The sequence below is a fragment of the Pelmatolapia mariae genome, linkage group LG4, assembly GCF_036321145.2.
Source record: "Pelmatolapia mariae isolate MD_Pm_ZW linkage group LG4, Pm_UMD_F_2, whole genome shotgun sequence".
In the NCBI taxonomy this organism is placed as follows: domain Eukaryota; kingdom Metazoa; phylum Chordata; class Actinopteri; order Cichliformes; family Cichlidae; genus Pelmatolapia; species Pelmatolapia mariae.
In genome coordinates this window covers 27,305,506-27,326,268 of record NC_086230.1, presented here as the reverse complement: position 1 = coordinate 27,326,268, position 20,763 = coordinate 27,305,506, and the positions used below count along the sequence as shown (strand labels likewise).

The 20,763-nt window shown below is 38.9% G+C and overlaps 1 protein-coding gene across 1 annotated transcript; it reads right to left on the bottom strand.

Annotated features, from left to right (window-relative positions):
- Nucleotides 1-341: 341 nt before the first annotated feature.
- On the bottom strand, nt 342-17,143 carry cavin1a (caveolae associated protein 1a). The gene is made up of 2 exons (XM_063470789.1): nt 16,337-17,143; nt 342-3,051 (listed from the first exon to the last, which is right to left on the bottom strand). The coding sequence occupies exons 1-2, from the start codon at nt 16,835-16,837 to the stop codon at nt 2,287-2,289; spliced, it is 1,266 nt and encodes a 421-aa protein (XP_063326859.1). The 5' UTR covers nt 16,838-17,143; the 3' UTR covers nt 342-2,286.
- Nucleotides 17,144-20,763: the final 3,620 nt, after the last annotated feature.

Sequence of the window (20,763 nt, the reverse complement as noted above, 5' to 3'; positions counted from 1 at the left end):
TCCGCTGTACCGCTGTCGCAACTGAGCTGTTCTGCTCTGAACACCCTCCCCCGGGTAAGCCACAGAGTAGACGTTTACGCTGGGCAGCACCGGAGGGAGCACAAACATTTTCACGGAACAGCCAGCCTAGAAGTCATCTGAATTACCGGCAGTGCCGACGTCATCGAGAGTTTAATAACACTAGAGCGCTTCATTATTTACCTTTAGTCATAATTCAACCCTCTGGTCACGGTAGGTGAAGGAACACAAATAAACGTATGAACTGACAAACAAGACAACATTATCAGCCAGGTTCGTAAGAATGATGCCAGGCACTACATATTATTTAGTAAGGCGTTTATTTATATTTAATTTGTTAGGCATAAAAAGCCTTAAACACAACATAATCAGTCAAGCGTCATTATTTGAATATAAATCAATAACACCAAGAGTAATATTATATCACATAAGGTTGCAGCAATGTTGAAGCTCATTTTTTGAATAACCAGCAGCTTAAAACAAGACAAAATAAACAGGGTGACAAAAACACACATTTCTTCTAAAGGAACCAGCGAGTATTATGGATAAAGTACAGGTTGTCTTTGCCAATAAAATAAAATAAAATACAAAAAAATTAAAATAAAATAAACAAAAGGCTAATGCTATGAAAATAACATGCCCATGTGATTTCACAGGCCCACAGCTGATTTCTTTATTGTTTTTTATTGTTGTTATTTCAGCTTCATGCTTGGGTACGTGACATGCACATACGTGTCCCCATTTATTAGTCTCTCCCTCCCTCACATAGACACGCAGACACACACCCCCTTTGTCTTTCCCAATGTTCTCTGGTTTGTGCAGTGCTCTGACCAAGCACTCTCCTTAATTGTATTTCCCCGCCCATTGATTACTTTAATGGTGGTCGATGCTACACAGTAGGCCTCTGTGTGTGTGTCTGCACCACATCAAGGTCATTCAAGTCTCCAGGGAGGCAAAATGGAAGACATACATTCACCTTGTTTTTGTCTGGAGAGCGATATGCTCGGCCTTACAAAATCAGAAGACTGACTGTGCATTGCCATCCAGTTTACATTCATTACTACTTGGTTGTTTTCTCCATCTCATGCCAACCAAATTGTAAAATTTATGACCAGATTTTCTTAGTTTTTTGCTTTGGATGTTCCTGTAATAGTTCAGCTTCTCCATATTACATACAGCAGTCATTAAACTGTCATCTTGCATCTCTTTAGACCATCTTTTTTTCTGTCTGTAATTACTTTGAGAAATTTTAATAGGCATGAAAATGTACTGTGATGAGCTGTGACCATGGTGATACAATCTTTTTTTTCCTCCCCTTTGTGCAGCAGTGCAATATGTGCAGCTTAGTGAGAACGTGTTCAGATACACCAAACGCTGTATCCTCATTAAACACTGTTTTTACTATAGCAAAAGTTACATTCCGAATCTTATTAATGTTTTCATTCAGTTATTCATTTTTCAATATGAATGAAAGCTGAAAATTGAGCTGAAAATTTTATCACCCCATATATACAACAGTATATTTTGCTTTTTAGTGTGGTGTTATGCATTTAAACATTGTGATAGTTGAATTTGTCACAGGTTCATGGTTCCTAGTATATATTAATAGAAATTGCACATCTATTTCCAGCCATTCACACTTAAGTGCTTAACAATGAGAAAGACTGTATTGTAACATTTGGGAAAATGTTTGTAATCTTACGAAATATGGAGTACAGTTTAGTTAAACGCCTTAGTTTAAGTCCAGTGCAACAGATCTTTTCTTCACCTGTTAATTCTTCTGTAGAAGAATCCGTCTACAACTTTTACATTTATTTTTCTTTACACATTCACATCACTTCACCCGTCCATTACAACAAAAACCTTGCCAAGAACTTCATTTTTCCATATTTGTTAAGGTGAATGCCACACTAAATATTGTCTCTTAATCACAATATTTTTTTTGTTTTTCTTTTAGCCACACAATTAATCAAACCAACAACAAACAACAGATACTCTAATTTCTAAGTGTAGCATATCCACTCAGCCTGTAACATAATTTCTGTTTTTGTCTTTCTTTCCATTATTTGAGTGCTAAATATGAACAAATATGAAAGTTATCCCTGTTGGGAACAAAACAAAGAGAACAGAAAACAAATAAGATGTCACAGATTGTAATCATCTATAAAGTCCCTACTGTGTCTTTGTGATTATATTCATTTATCAGTATTCTGTTTCGTTCTTCATCTTTATATAATTTCTTTCACAGCCCTGTGGAGCTACGAGACTCTATTCACTTTGGGCTTTCTTTAGGTGGTCTGTATCCACCCTGACCAGGTCAGAGTCTTCAGTCACCTCCAACAGAGTATCCATTTCGGGGCTGTCTACACTGACAAGCTCCCCTTCCTCCACCTCCACGTGCACACCCATCCCGTTCTCCTCTCCCCCTGGCTGAACCTCAGCATCGCTCACTTCTACCATCTCCGTGTTCTGCACCACCTCCTCCTCCCCTTCCCGGATCTTCTTAACATGGAAGGTAAAAGGGGGAACGCGGTACACGGAAGTCTTGGAACGAGCATACATCTTGTGGTCAGGGGTGAGTGATTTCTTCATCTTCTCTTTGGAACTCTTTATCTTTGCCCTGCGCTCCTGGTTGGGGGTCATGCGGGTCCCGAGCTTGCCGATCTTCTTCTCAAGACTGTGCTTGGTTTTCTCCAGGTTGTCACGGGTTCTCTGTCTTGTCTTCTCCAAGTTTTCACGGGTTCTCTGCTTGGTCTTCTCCAAGTTTTCCTTGGTTTTTAGTTTGGTCTTCTCAATTTTCTCTTTGGAGAAGGCTTTCTTTATGTTATCGACCTGCTCTTTTGTGGTGCGTTGGAGACGCTTTGTACGAGTCTCTATGAGCTCCTCTTCAATCACCACCTCTTCATCCGAATTAAGATTGTCTGGGAGTCCCTCCTGTCCCTCTTCAGGGATTTGCTCAAGACCCTCCGCTGTTTTACTTTCTACCGCCTCTGCTGTCTTGGATTTGGATGCCTTTGGTGGCTTCACTTGGTCCTAAGGGACAAAATAGGAAGGACAAGAAAGAGGGAAGAGCATTAAGCCACTGTAGCAGAGTGAGCGAGACTGAGTTAGACAAGCTTTACAACAATTTTTTACAAAAATTTCAGTGGGCATGAATGATGTAAAAATAGCATGTGTTTAAGTATGTTTTCAAATGTACCACCTATACAAAATTAAGATAATGGGCTTTGGGTGTGCAACTGAATTGCAAATATCAGCCTGAAACTCTGCAGAGTCATGCAAGTAGTCAGTGTAAACATGTCACTGTTTGCAGCTGGTGTGGAGTGCCATCTAGTGGTGTCACTTATATGTTGAAAACTGCGCAAACAAAATGGTTTTAAATTTTCAGTTATGAAAGATAAAAGAATGTAGCCTGGCATATTTACAGTTATTATATGGCATGTCTTTAAAACACTAGTAAAACTTGAAAGGAATCCTATATTATCTGCAACTTTAGTCATAATGAAACTGAAGCTCACAATTTGTTCATCTAACCACAGGTTTACTTCCTGCCACTTACATATCATTTCTGTATAAAAGTCTGAACCCACTTTTGAAGACCTAATCTTCAATTAAATCTCTCAGTAGACAATTTCAACTTGTGTTTGGTCGGCATAAAGTGTTGATAATAAAATGCAGAATAGAGACTGGTGGTTAAATTTCACTGGAAATACTTAGTGGTTAGAATAGTTTCGGTTTAGCACATAATGCAAAGTGCAGCAGTTTCAGAGATGACCAGAAATTGCTGCATACGTAAGCCCAGAAGCAGGACCATAGTATTTGCTCTATGCAAAGCTACACAGGAAGGTATCACCCTGTCAAACCACTTGGATGTGCATCTATTTGAATACCCTCCTACAAGTTACAAAAAAACAAAAACAAAACCTTAAATCAAAGCATTATGAGAAGGTTTTCTGGTTTTTTTTTCTCTTAAATTTTTTATTTTACATCTGTCAACAAAGTAGACCACATTTCCATGTTGTTTGGCAGGACACTGTCAGTGTCATTCCAGATATCCACAAAGGGAGGAGCAGTACTATGATAGAAATGTGATTCCCCCAACTGTCAGTTACTGATAGAGGGATCAGTCGTCCCACCCTGCTGAACCACACCTCAGTGCACCATCACTATAGTTACTGACTTTGTAGATACACATTAAAAAAATCTGTAATTCATGAGACCAACATAGATATTTAGGAATATTTAGGATGTTCACAGTCTGACATCTAGGTTAAAATAACAATGAGTGTTTACATCTGAAGTTAATTTAAGAGGCATAAAAGTCCTCATATCTATTTTGTCTAATATCAGTCCACTAAAGAGCCACAATCAGACAAATAATTATCCTGCAGAACATGGACTCACATGAAACAGACACAGCGCTGCTCGCATGTAGCAAAGGTGTGTTTATCTTCTCCACTATGAGGGATGACACATCTTTATTTGAAAATTGTAAAAAGAAACATTTCAATAAGGTGGGAATAATTTGTCAGTCACTGTCATTATAAGCTGCTATAATTACAATGCATACACTTAAATGCGAATACTGCCTAGGCAGTAGTCGCCCTTTTACGCTTTAAATGACAATTTAGGTAACTTGATGGTGGAGTAAATAGCATTTCAGTCATTTCACAGCAAGAATACTCATTGTTCTTTCTTGCTTTTTGCATGTTCTCCCTGTACCTGTATGGGTTTCCTTAGTTAACTGGTGATTCTAAACTGACTGCTGATGTGATGTAGATAAAGTGCTTGAAGTACATAGGACAAATGCTGCATAAATGTGACATCTAAAGTACATTGAGGGGTCAGTAAGACTTAAAAAGCTGAAGTACACTGCATTAGCATTAGCTACCAGCATAAACCACCATTCTGAAATAACACATTACAAACACAGGGGCTTTTTTTCTTGTGTGGCCCTAAATTGTATTTTGATTCCTTTACTTGTCACATGGTCATCAAAATTTTAAGAATCCCTGCTCTAAGTTGGCTTAAGGTTTGAAAGTTATAGTTTTTTGATAATTAATAGTTTCCTACTGTAATATAACAACTGTAATATCACTAGTATAACACTAAATATTAAGTGACCTGTATTATCAGCTCTTATTCCTAACTTCTAAAAGACAAACACCTGTCAGATCACATCAGTAGCACATATCTCTGCACCATTCAAATACTGCCACGCGATCCTATCATAAAATGGACATTGCAACCATATTCAGCACTGTATATAGTATAGACCTGCTCGACCCACTCTGTGTGGGTTTATTTTAGGCTGGCCTTTCCCGCTCTCTGGATTCCATGTACTGTTCTCTGGCTACTGACTACTGCACCACCAAGAAGCTCCCTCCCTTCCCCTCCCACACAGCAACAGATAAACACAGTGCTCTGTCACCATAGCAACCCCCCCCCCCCCACCCCCCCCATGCTGTCTCTGGTGGGTGGTGTGGTGAAGTTTAGCTGGACAAACAGCTGACATGTCTACAACAATATATTGACACATGCTCGGCAGTTGCTGAGCATATTGCTCTTAAACTAAAATATATACTGCAAATGCTTTGCAGGTTTGCTCAGTGAGCACAGTAGGGCTGTGTAATGAGATGATAATTAAATATATTTTTGAACGCATAAACACATAATACTGCAACAGATTCCCATTTGTTGTTGTAAAATGTGACCTCATATATAAGACAACTTCTATATACACACTTCAAGATAGCCACACACAGAATTAAATGTGCTCATTTAATTAAATTCATTTAATTTATTTAGGTGACCTTAGAAAGTATACACCAGCTCCTCCTCCCCTTCTCAGATTTTCCTGCAGAACTTTTATGTGCAAATATATACAATATATTATTAATGTCTTGTGCTTTTGACATAACACAAAGAAAAGGCATGAAGATGGCGTATCTGAGAGCAAGTATGAGTAATGTAAGCCGACAGAAACAGAGACACTGTTATTCACAGTTTTTCCCATGAAGCTATACTGAGCGCTTGAAAAGAAAGTGTGGAGCCAATGGAAAACAGCAGTGCCTGGCAGGAAACAGGTGAAATCATACATAACATGGTGAAAGAGCCTGATTGTTATACTGCACCTCACTAGAGCTATGTAAAGCAAGTCAAATCATTGGCCGAAATACTTTTGTGAGAAAAATGACAAATATTTTACTTAAAACTGATAGAGAAAAAAAAACATGTTACACAAAGAGAAGGGCTGGCTCCTTCAGCATTTTCTATTCTCTTTTATTCATTTTTGTCTTGTTCTGTCCTAAATATTTACCGTAAAAGCTGCTTTTTTTAAAACTAGAAAGTGTATCTCAACCAGTTACATTTTGGCCAATACTGCAATGCACGATTGTCTGTTTAAAGGTGGTTCCTAAACATAAATATATAACAAACAAAGAAAAAAACCCTTTATATGGATGCCTCTTTTTTGCGATATAGCCTATAGGTCTAGTTGCAACATGTTAGAGATCAACATTTCAGTATTTAAGACTATTCCTCAAACCTAGTCTACGACTTAAACACATACTATATACAAATCTATTTGTCACAAGCTTACGTGAGCTCTAAGTATAACTCTGTTAGAAATTATAATGATGAATCTGAGTACTGCGTCTCACTTCACATTTATAAAATCTTCAATTAGCCTTTCTAGGCTCATGGGAAAGTTTCACTGTTTACATTCTGAAAACCTGATACAGCCCACTCTATGGAAACTGTGATAAACCCTGTCTGGGTTTAAGAGCGAGATTACAAGTTGAGAGATTAACACTGATTTACATAAAAAGCGAATCACTCAACACGAAACACTCCACTGCAGCAAAGTTTTTGTACAGGACTTTGAGTGATTTCCTTAACAGTTGCGGCATTGCTGTTTGTCTCTTCCTGTGTGCACGCCCCTTAAGAGCTTGAGGACAAATATAGTAATTCCATTTGCGTCCCTGTGTTACCTTCCTCACTCCTTCCACTTAATAGCTGTGGAAAAGTGAGCACTGTATTTCTGTGTGTGTTTGCTAACAAGCTCCAGGGGAAAAATGACTGAGTAAGTGTGCTCTACTCAACGAATGTCGTGAATCCTAGAAAAAGAAAAAGGTGGAAAACAGCTAAATCAATTACGGAAAAACAGTTGAAACAGAAAAGTGAAGCAGGAAAAGATTAAAACACTGAGAATCATTACACCTGTGGGAGATCAAACCCTCTGGCTTTGAGGAAATTGGTTTTTAATGAAAAATTCAACAAGAATATTTCTAATCAAGGTTAAAAACTTGCCTAAAATATAATTTAATTAAAACTGTTTACATGACAACAGCAGCACGTTTTAATTGTCAGAGGTTTAATGTTACTAGTCTGACTCATACAGTCTGTTACCAAGGACAACAGAGGAAGCAGTGTCCTCAATTAGCACTATACTGAGACAACAGATGTTCTGACTAAAGCCGCTGGCATCTCGCTGTCTCTCTATCTGCTAAAAGACCCTTACTAACCCACTGTGTTTAACATTCTTGCATACTTATTGTGTCGCTGACAAGATTTTAGCATCATTTTGCCAAGCCAAGATTATTAAAAGTCAGAAGTGTTGTACATGCACAACACAGTGACTGTGTTCTCTGCTCAGCACGTGTCTAGAAGGTGGATGCGCAGCTTTCAGTTTGTGGTATGTGTAATCATAATCTAAAGGTGTTTGTGGCTTTGTTCTGTTTTGATTAACTGCAAACATTTGTTTTTTTTTAATTCCCTACTTGCACCTATGATAAATGTCAGATTTAAAAAACCAACGCAGTTCATTAATAACTGATGTTGCCTTTGGAAATGTAGCAAGCCGGACTATTGTTAGATAATCAACCCATGCCAATAAAACAGACAACCCTGATCCACCTACTCAAGTGAAAAACAGACACACACCAATCCTTTTGAGGCAGTGTGATGAAAGGCCTCTCCAGTGAGTCACAGGAGCAGCTGTCTGATCCTTAGCAGTCCTTGCAGCTGTGCACTTAGCTTTCACAATGAGTGATCTCATTGACCCGTATGCCCCCCCGAGAACTGAAAAAGGCTAAATGAAAGATTGACAAGAAGCAGAGTAGAAGGTTTGTGTGTTAGAGCGTTGCAATGGCGTGAATCACGATGCTTTGATCCCCACCGAGTGTGTGGAGGTTAAAATAAGGACATTAATGTACTCTGGTCATTAATATTGAGGCCTCCCACGCTCTCCCAAATAAGGCTGAAGCAATGCACAGATGACTAGATTAGCTGCGTTCTACTTCAGGCAGTTTGGGGTTTGTGACTAAGAATACAATGTTTCATGAAGCTCCCCTATTCCTTTTAAACAACTTGCCCTGACGGCATCTTGTTAAAGTGTCCTGTGGGTTATGAGGAAAAAAACAGCCACTTCAGCTCTGTCTGTAGTCACATTCATTGCAAAAAAGAGGACTTCTTTATATCACGCAGTCAATACGGCAATGCCATGTTATATTTTATACCACAGGAAGGGAGTTTCTTGTTTTTTTTCTCTTGCAGTAATTTGTTATTTCATACATGGGGAAGCCCTTTTCCCCAGCCCAGCCTTCCCACATCCATTACCGTGAAACCACTGGAATCCCAGCTGGGTTAGTTTCATGCAAAGATGGAACATTTACTTTTCCATTTACGTCCCTGTACGAGCTAAAAGCCAGAGATGGAAATGTATAATATAACATGGTATTATATCTAAATGTATTATATCCAAGGTAAGAATAGGATGTAGTTTTAGAAATGATCAAATCTTACATTTTAAAATGTTCACTGTGTGTATGCATGCATTTGCATAATCTACTATGAACATGTCTTTTTTAAGTGACAGTGTTATCATTGTAACCTTATTCTTTTCTGCAAAAAAATTCCAGTTACCGCTTTATAATATTATGTAATGTTATAATCAAGTAAGTGTATTTTACTCATGTTAATGCAGCACTCAACCAAATCAGTAACTGACTCTGGCATTAATTCAGAGCAAATTAATAATGATGATATATTAAAAATGGGATTGCAGTCAGTAACTAATCAATGTTATTGTACACTTAGTCTTAATTATGTACTTATATGTGAGCTTACAAGCACATTTCACCTTCAAAGTTCGCCTCTTACACTGATAACATAATTTAAGTACTGTTTCCATTATTTATAGATTAATCATCCAAAACATCCATGTGCATGCAAAATCTAATGCCAAGGGTACACAAAACCCACGGTGTCCTGGCACACACCGAGTGACAGCCTATAATTCACATGCCAGTGACAAGAAGAGCAAGCCGTCACAGCAGCAGTGAAACATACCATTGGGAAACCTGACTGTTGCACTTTAGACTGAAGGTTTGCACAGTCCAGACCTTACTTTCACACGCACTCATGTTAAGTTACAAGAATAACATTTGGTCATATTAATAGTAAACATATCTATATGTCTTTAAGAGACACCTATATATGCAAGGAGTCGTGAAGTGTCCACTTACAGTAAAGATGTGTGAACGATATTCAACAGGAAAGCTTTCGATTGAACAAATCTTATATACAATTGACAGCATATACACAATTACAAGAAATACAAAGAGAAACATCCACATTTGCCATTTGTAATTCAATTTATCAATCAAATGGTACTCCACATTGTTAAACTCACACCCACTCAATGAAACAGGACACTATGGCATGTCGTTGCATTGCTACTGGTGTATTTATAGCAACAGGCAACATAACAGTTTCCTTAAATATACCAAGTCATATCATTTGGCCAACTTTTTTTTTTTGGCTGTGCTCTTGTAGATGAAGGGTGTGCCTAGTGCCTACAAATCTTGGAATAAACAGCCCAGAGAGTATCAGAAGCTTCCACCAAGTTGTGATGTGGTATGAGGACACATGTCTGTTAGCTGGCCAAGAAGCTGGATGACAACTACAAATGACAAAATTGAGGGGTGGCCTGATCAGTGCCCCAGCTGGTAAATCATGTCTGCTGCTGTAGGATGGGGATGTTTGGTGAGATGGGAAGGCAGCTGTGGCTTGAATTCAGGACACATGAAATATGGTTATTTTAAAATACGCAACACAGAATGATCTCTTGCAGAGCAAGGCAAACAGCTCACACGAAAACATTAGATATAAAGATAATGCTGATACGTATACACACTGATGTCACAGGTAATGGTGAGGGTTTTTTGGTTTTCATGCGTAACACAACACTAGCCCCATTTCCTTTAAACAACATCACTATGCACTATGTCAAAATCTCCCTAGTGCACTACATCCTGTCAATCACATATTCTCTGTAAGTGCTGTGTAAGACTGAGCTGACACAGCGGCTAACTTAAGCAATGACAGGCAAAATTATCAGCCATATTTAATATATTAATTCATAATTATATATATACATGTACACTGTTTTCACATGTTGAAGTAGCAAGCGGTCCTCTTTCTGCTGTATAAACTGTATACTTTAGCGTGAGAAGCACAGGAAGGGATAGAGTAACACTCTCAGCAAATCCAACCTCAACTTCTGGTGAAACCGGATCGTGTTGTACACTTGATCTGAAAAAGTAGATCAGAGAGGAAATGTCCTGTATGTTTGTTTGTCAAACGTTTATCCAATTATTCTACCCAACCTCTAGTCCTTAGCCAGTCTTAACTGTTCTAAATAACTGTCTTTTTCAACATAATCTTGTATATTTATGTAGTTTCCTGCAAAATAAACCAAAGCAAAGAAAACAGAAAGACAACCCAAACAATAGCAGAGGACGCCAGCTGATACACAGATGACAAAGCAGTATTTTTGCTGCAAAAGGATAATGGCTTAGGACGCTCAAAAATAAAAAGGAGTTCCAAACAGAATGAAAAAGAGCTACTGTTACTCATTGGGTTGAGCTCATTTGTTCCCTGTTGTCAACGAAATATGTGAGAGAAGGAAAGAGAGAGCGATCAGAGGAGTACGTCCAAATTTGGCAAAGAAAAGCCTAAAGCAAGAGCATTCTGACTCCATGAAGTCACAAAAGGGAAACTACAAATATGAACATTTTGAATACTGAGTTCATCTTTGTAGCTCAGATGTAACACTTAAACGTAGAGTCGGCAGGATCTTTCTGGGTAGAGGAGTATAGAAAGACAGACAGAAGAGAGGCTGAGAGGAGTGAATGACGTTTAAATGTGGATTAGAAGTCTGAGTGGGAGTAAAAAGGGCTAATGCAGAGTTGATGGAGAGTGATAAGGGAGAGAAACTGAGGAGGGAGGAGAACAAGTGAGTATGCTGGCAGGAGGGGCAGCGAGATGCCAGCAGGATGAATCACAACACTAACTTTGTGCTGCCGGTTGAGTGCTTTTTGGTAGAGTTTGTTGCTATTGCCTGCAAGAGTCTGCTAAGTACTTCACAACAACCCTGTATTTAATGAGCCTGAGACCCAGTTTATACCTAGAAACAAAGATTTATTGAGCTGAAAGAGCAAAAGAGCTTTGGTTGAATCGCTATGTTTGGAGTAAATTGAACTGGGTTATTACACAGTCTGGGCAGGGTGAAAAGCTATAAGAGAAAAGTAGGCTTATGCTGGTGGTGAGGCTTGTTGGCTGCGATTTGAGCTCTGGAAGGTCTGTGGGGCTAGTGTGGAATAAGCAGCCTGTAACCGAGAAGCTTACATCTCCCTGATAGAGTTGACCACATGGATATCACTGTCCTTGAGCTGCAGCCAAACACACCCTAATTCCAGACACACAGCAGTACTGTCTCACACTCTGACCGACATACCCTATCATATTGCATAAACTAGATTAATCCACATAATTACATAGATAATGAGCATTACAAAACACAGAGATATGATTGGGTGAATTACAGCAATTTAAAATTCATGGTTACTTTTCACATTTAAAGTAAAACTTTGCAAAATGTTGCATACCTACTAGTACATGTCATTTTTTCCTGGGTCAATCTTTGGGAGTGACCGTGCACATATGCATGATCGGTCCATTAACATTAAACTGTATTTACTTGATAGATGCCAGAGCACTGATTAAAAATGATTGGTTTGCTGTGCATGTAGATATGCTAATTATTCTTTTCCATCAAATGACACCAAATCCATTGAAGTTGACACAGCAGGACCCCGTCTTCGATACTAGTCCTCTAGTATTGCCTAGGCCAGTGGTTCCCAAACTTTTTTTGCTAGGCTCCCCTTTGTTTTACAAGAAAAAATGTTCGCGCGCACGCACGCGCACATCCTCCAACCACACACACCCATATTTTGCTCCATTGCGGTTTATTTCACACCTCAAACATTTAGTAAACAATTAAGCAAATACAAGTAATCTGCAATAAATTACAGGTAGTAAGAAAATAAACTACTAACTCTTTTACGTGACGTCCACACCTACACGAGTATTTTTGAAAACGCAGCTGTTTCCTACACACGTAAACGGCGTTTGGAATCACCGAAAACGGAGATTTTTTTTAAAACTCCTTTTTTTGCGTTTACGTGTAGACGAGGAATACAGAGTTCGTCACGCAATGTCAAAGGTATGTGCCTTTTTTCAGGTCACTCTGTGCGCCACGTTATTGTTTAGGTGAGATGAATTGCAGATAGTCAGATTAACAGTATTTTGTCTCTATCTTCAGGTTTTACACGCTTACACATACACACGCAGTTACTGTCCCTCCATTTAGAAAGGCAGAGGCATCACGGTGTGATTATTTTACATGTAGTTGTTTTTTCCTGTGTAATAATATTCAACATTGCTATAATACATTTTTCAAAAATGCATCTCTGTGCAAAATGGGTTTAAAAACATAAACAACTGTGGGATACTGTGTGTCTGTGATTTGAACCGGGGGAACAAATCGTGGCAGGATCAGCCTGATATTATTTGTATCCCACTGTAACTTTACTGTATAAGGAGCTAACATCTCCAAAATGTCAGGAGTAGTTAGTCATTACAACAAGTGTTTGTTGGAAGTCCCACACTTTGGGAAGGTCTGGCCTAGGCCGACCATATGGGACATAGTGTAGGGCTAAGTCAGTGGTAGGACCTTTTAAGGGTTTTGAAAAGCAACTGCTTAAGCCAGGAGTGGGCAATTTCCCAAGGGGCCCGAACTTAGTAGAACTAAGTTCAGTTTAAGTTCCCATGTGGTCCCTTGGTAAAATAAACTACACACCGTTGACTAAGCTAACTAAAGGCCTACAAAACTGACATAGCTGTGCCTGCTCTGTTTGTGTATGACCTGAAGGTTCTCCCTAAATACCTGTTTCTTTTATAATTGTCATGGAGCTGGGAAAAAAGCAGGAAGCTAAGAAAGCTTTACTTTTATTTTTGTTAGTAATCATGCTTAGGAAAGGCTAATTTCTTTTTGTGTTTCAAAAAGTACAACTCCATCATTACTGGAATGTAAATCCACCTAAAAATGAGAATATTTACAGCTCTAACATTACAGCTACTACAAAGCTTTAATTAAGAAGCTACAGTCTAGATTTATCAAATTATCACTTGGCTCTGGGTTTATTTCCTCTGACAGCTACTGCAATCAGCAAACAAAAAACAGGAAGTGTGCCTTGGTTGGATGCACTAAAATAGTCAAATGCCTGCTGCATGAGATTAATGGGGATGAGGAAATAAACCTGGGCTCACAGTTGCTCTTCTTGACGTGACATGCGATCCACAAATGGCAGCAATATCGAATGCAACAGTCAGAAAGGGTGTTAAAGAGGCTCATTGAAAACACCGGTCATCTGAAGCCTACAGATTAACCAGGTGTGTCTTACGCTGAGAGAAAAGGAAGACCCTCACAGACATGGATCTAAAACAACCCCAGAATTGTGCATAAGTTGTCCATGGGATATAGTTTAAATTGTAAACTGAAAAAAGAAAGTGCTGTCTTTTAATTAGAGCAATTCTGGAGTTAATGAGGACTTTTTGTGATTTATCTGCTCAGGTGTGACTCCAGTGAGTCTGATATTTCATTGTCACAAGAAACTTCATCAACAAAAATATATTTAGGCCTAAATACTTTATTATTATATTTATTATTAAATATTTGTGATATGCAGTATTGTACCTTTATAACTTTGGGCTCAGTATCGTGCACAAGGATACTTGGGCATGCAGACTTGAGCAGCCAGAGATCAAACCACCAACCTTTCAATTAGTAGATGACCGGCTTTACTTCCTTAACGACAGCCAACCCAAGCAGGAAGTACTCAGCTCTTTAATCAAGTAAAGAGCTGAATGCTTCCCCACCCCTCTGGTTTCACCGTCACACCCTTCTGTTACCAGGGTATCCTGAAAGCTATCGCCTTTGCAGGTTTAATTTTAAAGCATCCCTGTCAAAGCCTTTCGGGCCAAGAAATCTTAGACTATGTGGCTATTCGCATAACGAACAGCAAAAACAGACACAAGAAAAATAACCTGTAGTTAATGCAAGTAAGTAAAGTACAAAATCCCACATTGAAAAAGTTTCATTTATCTTATTCACGTTCTATCTTCACTGACAGTGTCGGTGAAAGCCAATATCAGCGAGGATATTGGCACAGACACACACACACCAACACTTACACACACTCACAAGCTGGTACACTACCTGACACTAATTCCACAGATACCTAACTTAACCTCTACATAGTTTACAGTAATCCTTACCTCATCCTTAACCTAGTTCTAATCTTAAACTTTTCCCACTCTAACACATTAACACACAAAGAGATGGTGGAAAGTGGTGAAACTTGACTGCGAGCCAGCTTTATATTTGCACTGCTGCCAATATCTGTCAGTCAATTAAACTGGACACAGTGCAGCCATTCACTGGCAATAAATAGACTGCGTGAGCCCAAAACAGCTACTGCAACATGGGATCACCAGCTCCTACAACTGCTTTGAAAATATCACAACGATCAAGTGCAGCCAGCGATAAGTGCGTCACAGGTGAGAAAATAGCAAGAGGTGATTCACGCTGTGTCTGCAATCATAAGTAAACAAAAAAAATTACTTAAATCTGATTTGAAAAGTTTAGTAGCTTCTTGAAAGAAAGCTGCAAATTTACAAACATATTTAAATAAAGAATCTGCAACACAGACAACCAAATTTACACACTGGCTTGCAGTACAACATGCAGTGTCAAAAACAGCAGGAGGCACCTGCTTTGTAGTGTAATTTAAAGGTCTAGGATCTATGATTGGATTTCTGCAAGATGCCAGTAGTGTAACCTGCTCCCACAGTGGACATCCCGGGAGGCTGATGTGAAAACTTTGTGCCTGCCAATATAGAGCCTGAAGTAAGCTCTACTCACGCGAGGCTTGCAGCCCTCAGATTCACTATTACTAATGTTTTTTTAAGGAGACGCTCTGGTGTTGTGTGCATAAAGTGACTGCTGCTGAATCAATTTTCTTATGCTGTCATGAGATTTATTCCAGCACAAGAGCACAAGAAAATGCCTTGCTAAAAAAGAGTTGGTCAGTGTCACATGTCATATTTTCTGACTCTTGCCACGTGAAATAAAACTGAGCCTGGCCCAGTACTCACACTCAATCACTTATGTGGTCAAGTGTGAACTTGTGCAGCGTGAATGCATGAATGTTAAGTGTGTTCCTCTTCTGGGAAATCTTCACAATAAAAACGACATCTTCATCTTACATGGGAGCAGCCTGCCAACTATGCGTCTGCTGGGCACTCAGGGGTGGGGCGTTGGTTCTGTCTCAAGTAGCCCTTCATGCCATATTTTATGGGCCTTATATTTTTATTTACACCCACTCATCTTTATATGGTTTCACTGGATAATCGCATGGAGTGTGAGAGGTCACTACCTGTCTTTATTTTCCATGGCAGCTACTGGTTTTCCCTTCACTTGTGGAAGGACAAATGCACCTCTAACTACTCAACGGCTTCTAAATAGTGGAAAGCAAAGCTGATGAATAGTTGGTAAACATCACAGCCTGATTTAGGGTTTAGGAAAAAGTGATTCAGACATTTATGTCATGGAAACCACAGAGCGAGCCATCCTGCATCCCAAAAAAAAACTGTTAGTCCGCTTTTCATTTTTCCAACAAGGGTCAACTCATGCTGCAGTGTGAGTCTCTCTCTCTCTGGTGAGATGAGGTCTAAAGGTAGTTCTGAGAGCCTTTCAAGTGAATTTCACACTTCTTCCCAACCTTTGTTTGTGATGTGGGAAATGCAACACATCTCTAACAAGTACATATTTATATTTATAACAGCCAGATCTAATAGATTCATCATTTAATTTTCATTACTTTATGATCTACACACATAGATGCCATTTCACCTGATAGATGAGGACTTTGAAGTTGCGTCTCTTGAGCAGCTCAGACTCGTTGCTCTCCAGCTTCTTGATCTGGCCCGCCTGCTTCTCGAGGTTGCTGCGTACTGTCTTGACGTTGACGCTGACCTTGCGTACCTTCTCCAGCATTTTGTTGACAGTGTTGGCGGTGTCGATGTGATTCTTGGACAACTTAGACAGCTCCCCTTGGATGGTTGACACTGACTTCTCCATGGTTTCTTGCCGGGCCTCCAGCCCATTCTGGGTCTGCTGGATCTGGTCTACCACCCCGATAATCTTGTCGAGCAGAGACAGAATCATGACCCCATTCATCTGCGCTTCACTCTTCCCCCCCGAGCCAGTTGCCAGCACCGGATCGGTCGCCTCAGCTGGATCATCGTCATCTACTGCCGGCTCTGTGGCGGCACCCACCAGAGCGACCTCTTCATCATCGTAAGACACTTCTGCAAGGGCTCCATGCTCCTTCTTGACACCTGTATCAGCCATTGCTCTCAATTCCAAATACAAACTGCTTGCACGCTCACTACAGATAAAAATACCCTAGTGAAAAATAATCTAGAGGAGCCACGCTGCACTCAACTTAGTCCCTTATTCTCTTTCCTACCGCTTAGACAACTTTCTTTACCACTTGTTTCCCTCTTTGTAGTTTGCTTTACAGTTAAAATTCTCTTCACCCTCAGTCTTTCGCATTCAACTTTCTCTGTCTCTCTCTCTCTGCCTCTGCTCCGGGATGCCAGCCAGCCACGGGGAGTAGGGCCTCTCACAGCTCAAGCATGTGTACCCTGAGTCAAATGCCTCTGCTCCCTGTGAAAGCACCCAGTCACAGATTTCCCTTCTCACACCCAGCCTCCACCCATAGCTCCCCCTGCTGCTGCGGCTCCACCCTATTCTGTCCCCAAGTACAAGGCAGAACTTCCAGACTCCACCTCTTGCAGTGACATAACAGTGCTCTCAGGGAAAAAGGAAAGGTGAGCGCCACTAGGTGTGATATCACAAAAAAAGAAACATTTGGTCAACACGGGGAAATGTGACACAGTTGAAAGAGTTTTAAATCACAGCTACACTGAACAGAGTAAGTAAGTAAAGCTTATATAGATTTTTTTCAAGAACAGAAGTGCTTCAAAAACAAAAGTGCAATTTAGGAAAAACTTAAGATACAACTATTTAAATGGTATAAACAGATAAAACTAAATGTAAACAAGCCTGTACACTCTCATTATTAGCTTAGACTACTTCACTCCCAGTGAGTTCCATATATTGCAAGCCACAGTCTCCTTTGTCCTTAAGGCAGACTTAGATATCTCCAACAAGCACTGATCAGCTGTTCTAAGAGATTGATGGCTCTTGTAGTTCACTAATAGAAAGCGGTATAAATTGAACCCTAAACTTTATAGGGAGCCAATGTAAGGAGGACAGAGAAACCTCGAAATTCACATTCTCTCATAGTTTTGTTTGATTCTGAAAATATTTAGGCCTACACTGCACAACATTGAGTTTAATCCTTGAAAAAACTAGAGTTGTCCTAACGTTATTCAAGTAGTTACCATTGTGTCACCTGATCATTTGAAGACAGCATTATTAGAAACTGTATCAATAACTGATTGTGGTGATATGAAGAGTATTAGTCACTCAAAATATTGAAAAAAAATTGTAAAGCGAAATTGTTTGATTTCTTTTCAGAATATAGATACCATGTCGAGCCAAATGGAAAAGAATATCATAGCATTTATCGTATATTTATACTACTTGTTCTATAATAATAATAATAATAATAATAATAATAATAATAATTATTATTATTATAACAACAGCATCAATAATAATGATAGTAGTAGTAGTAGTAGTAGTAGTAGTAGTAGTATTTCTTAATTGCTCTAGAAAATAATACTTTCTTTATGTATGTGTTTCCTTAATTGTTTCACTTGCCGCCTGAGACTAGTATTATAAAGGAAACTCACTTAAACAAGAACCGAACGAGGCGGGTACCGAGCCAGCACGTGCTTGCGGGATTGCTTGAAATTAGACTTTTTTCTTTTCTTTTCTTTTTTTTTACAATTTTGGCAACTTAAACTTCGTCCTAAACGTTATCTTTAATCAAAAAACACAAATACTATTAACTTCAGATAATCATTTACTAACGTGGTTCACTTTCATTTCCCTCCAGTGGTCTCTGGGAGGAACAACAGTTGTACGCCACTGTTGTTATTTCACACGCAATAGCGCAGTAGTACTTCCGGTTGGTTTGTTCAAAGTAAGAGCTGAGATTTAGAGTCTGTGTGACCACCAGAGGTCAGGATGAAGTTCATACAAATGAGCCTTTCCCCTTTCATTTTCTGCTTGTGTTATATATTGCTGAATATATTTTGTACACATATAAACATATATACTGCAAAAGGTATTTAAACTCTTCCACCTTCACTACCTTTACCCATTGTAGGTTCATCATTAGACCTGCCTTCCTCTCATTCACACACATGTATTCTATATTACTATTCTATAGTGACTTTAATTCTTCTTGTTTCCACAGTATGGCTCCACCTCTCCAGGCTGTCTTCCGCTTGATCGCTACTCTCACTAAAGATCACAATGTCTAAAATCTATACAATTTATCATCGCTTTGAATCCATCTGCCACTCCTACCACACAGCTCACCACATCAATATAGACTTCTCCATGCAACACCGCAGTTCCTCTCTTGGTACCCCATCAGATGTTTTCTCTCTGTTCACAAAGGCACAGTGCAACTCCTTCTGAACCTCTTTAAAATCATCAATAACAACAATTTTGGTCTTGTTTAGGCAGTGAAATTGAAGCCATTGATTTCTTTTTTTTTTTTTAAATTACATTCTTAGAACTTCATTTACTGTAACTTTTTTTTATGATAAATGGAAAATATATCTTTAAAAAACAATAATATGTATTGATAAAAAATGAAAAACTGTCTCTCCTAAGGAGCTCTTTTAGAACAGATGTAGTTGCGATGGAGGCCTTACTAATGTATTAAAACAGACAACAGCAGATTGATACTTCTGCAAGGCATGAATGCCAAAATTACTTCTTTACAGGGGTTCTGATGTCTGTTCATCCATCCATCTCTTACTCGAGTAACTTGGTTAAGGACATTGACTGAAAAACAATTAGGTCTTTGCCACAAGAAAAAAAACAAAAAAAACAAAAACAAACAAACAAAACCCTTCCAAACAAACTCAATGAGGTTTATTTGAAGAACTTATAGATTTTATCCTGCAAAAAACCAACAACAAACAAACAAACAAAAAACTGTGAGTCGTGTCGGTTTGCAGCTTCTTCACACAGTACAAAAACATGCATGTTATGTTAATAGGTGATTCTAAATTGCCCATAAATGAGAGGTAGATAAAGTGCTTATAGCATATAGTATATAGTGCTGCAAGAATGGATAGTTACAATGTGACTTAAAAACAATGTGAGCAGTCAGTAAGAAAAGAAAAATGATGTGTACATAATGTGTATAAATGTGAGTACATTATGTGGCTATCTACAAGCACAAATGCCCGGAATATAAAAAAATAATGCAACAATAAAACAGAATCCATTTATCCATTTAATTCATTTAGAAATTAGATTAAAAGAGAGCTCACAAGAAGGGTTGGGACAGGGGTGGGGGTGGGGGCCACTGGTTTTTCAGAGTGTGGAAAACAGAGCTCACACATGCAAGAATTCTTGCCATTGCTTTGAATGTATATACACACCTTGGCTCATGTGATTAGAGGATCACCAGGGGGTCCTTTGTCCCTCTTTGGGGGGATACTCCCACTGGGTTTAAATCTGGGACTCTCGGCCATTTGACCTTAGAACTGAAGAAGCTTCTCGGATGAGAGGTGAAACGTCTTCAAGCAACTTAAAGAAGTCCAGACGCTTTTCTTTGCAAACTCCTTTGACTACGATGACCTGGATGACTGAGAACCTTCACAGACACAATGTATATACTAGTTTGGAATAAGTGTTAATTGATCCTGAAATAGATAATTATACAAAAGTGGGGACAGTGTTTAACAGTTGTAATGGTTATTCGTGGTTATATATACATACACATATTCTAAATAAGTCTACAGTTCAAAATTTTGTAGACATATTATGGAGAAATCCACCACAGTGTGATTAATAAAATGTGAGTGGTGTTAAGGATTATGTCATAATTTTTATGTCATTTGATGTCTCTGTTACACGTTTTTAAAGTATTTATCTGTCTTTTGGTTTTCTTAATGTGCAGGCTGTCATTTTTGTATTATAATTGTGTACTCTCAATTCATATATTTTGGAATTTGTCAAAAAAAGGTCAATACTTCCGGCGAGGGCATTCAAAATAAAAGTTTCAAATAGATTTAAGAACGAAGTCCTGGTGGTTGTATAGTGATCACGTGGTTATGGTT

Bases quoted from the DNA above. Each gene is read 5' to 3' on its own strand.
- cavin1a (XM_063470789.1), bottom strand. From the start codon at position 16,837: ATGGCTGATACAGGTGTCAAGAAGGAGCATGGAGCCCTTGCAGAAGTG. The intron at 3,052-16,336 runs GTGAAATGGCAT...TTTGTCCCTTAG, and splicing joins TCAAAGTCCTCATCTATCAG to GACCAAGTGAAGCCACCAAA.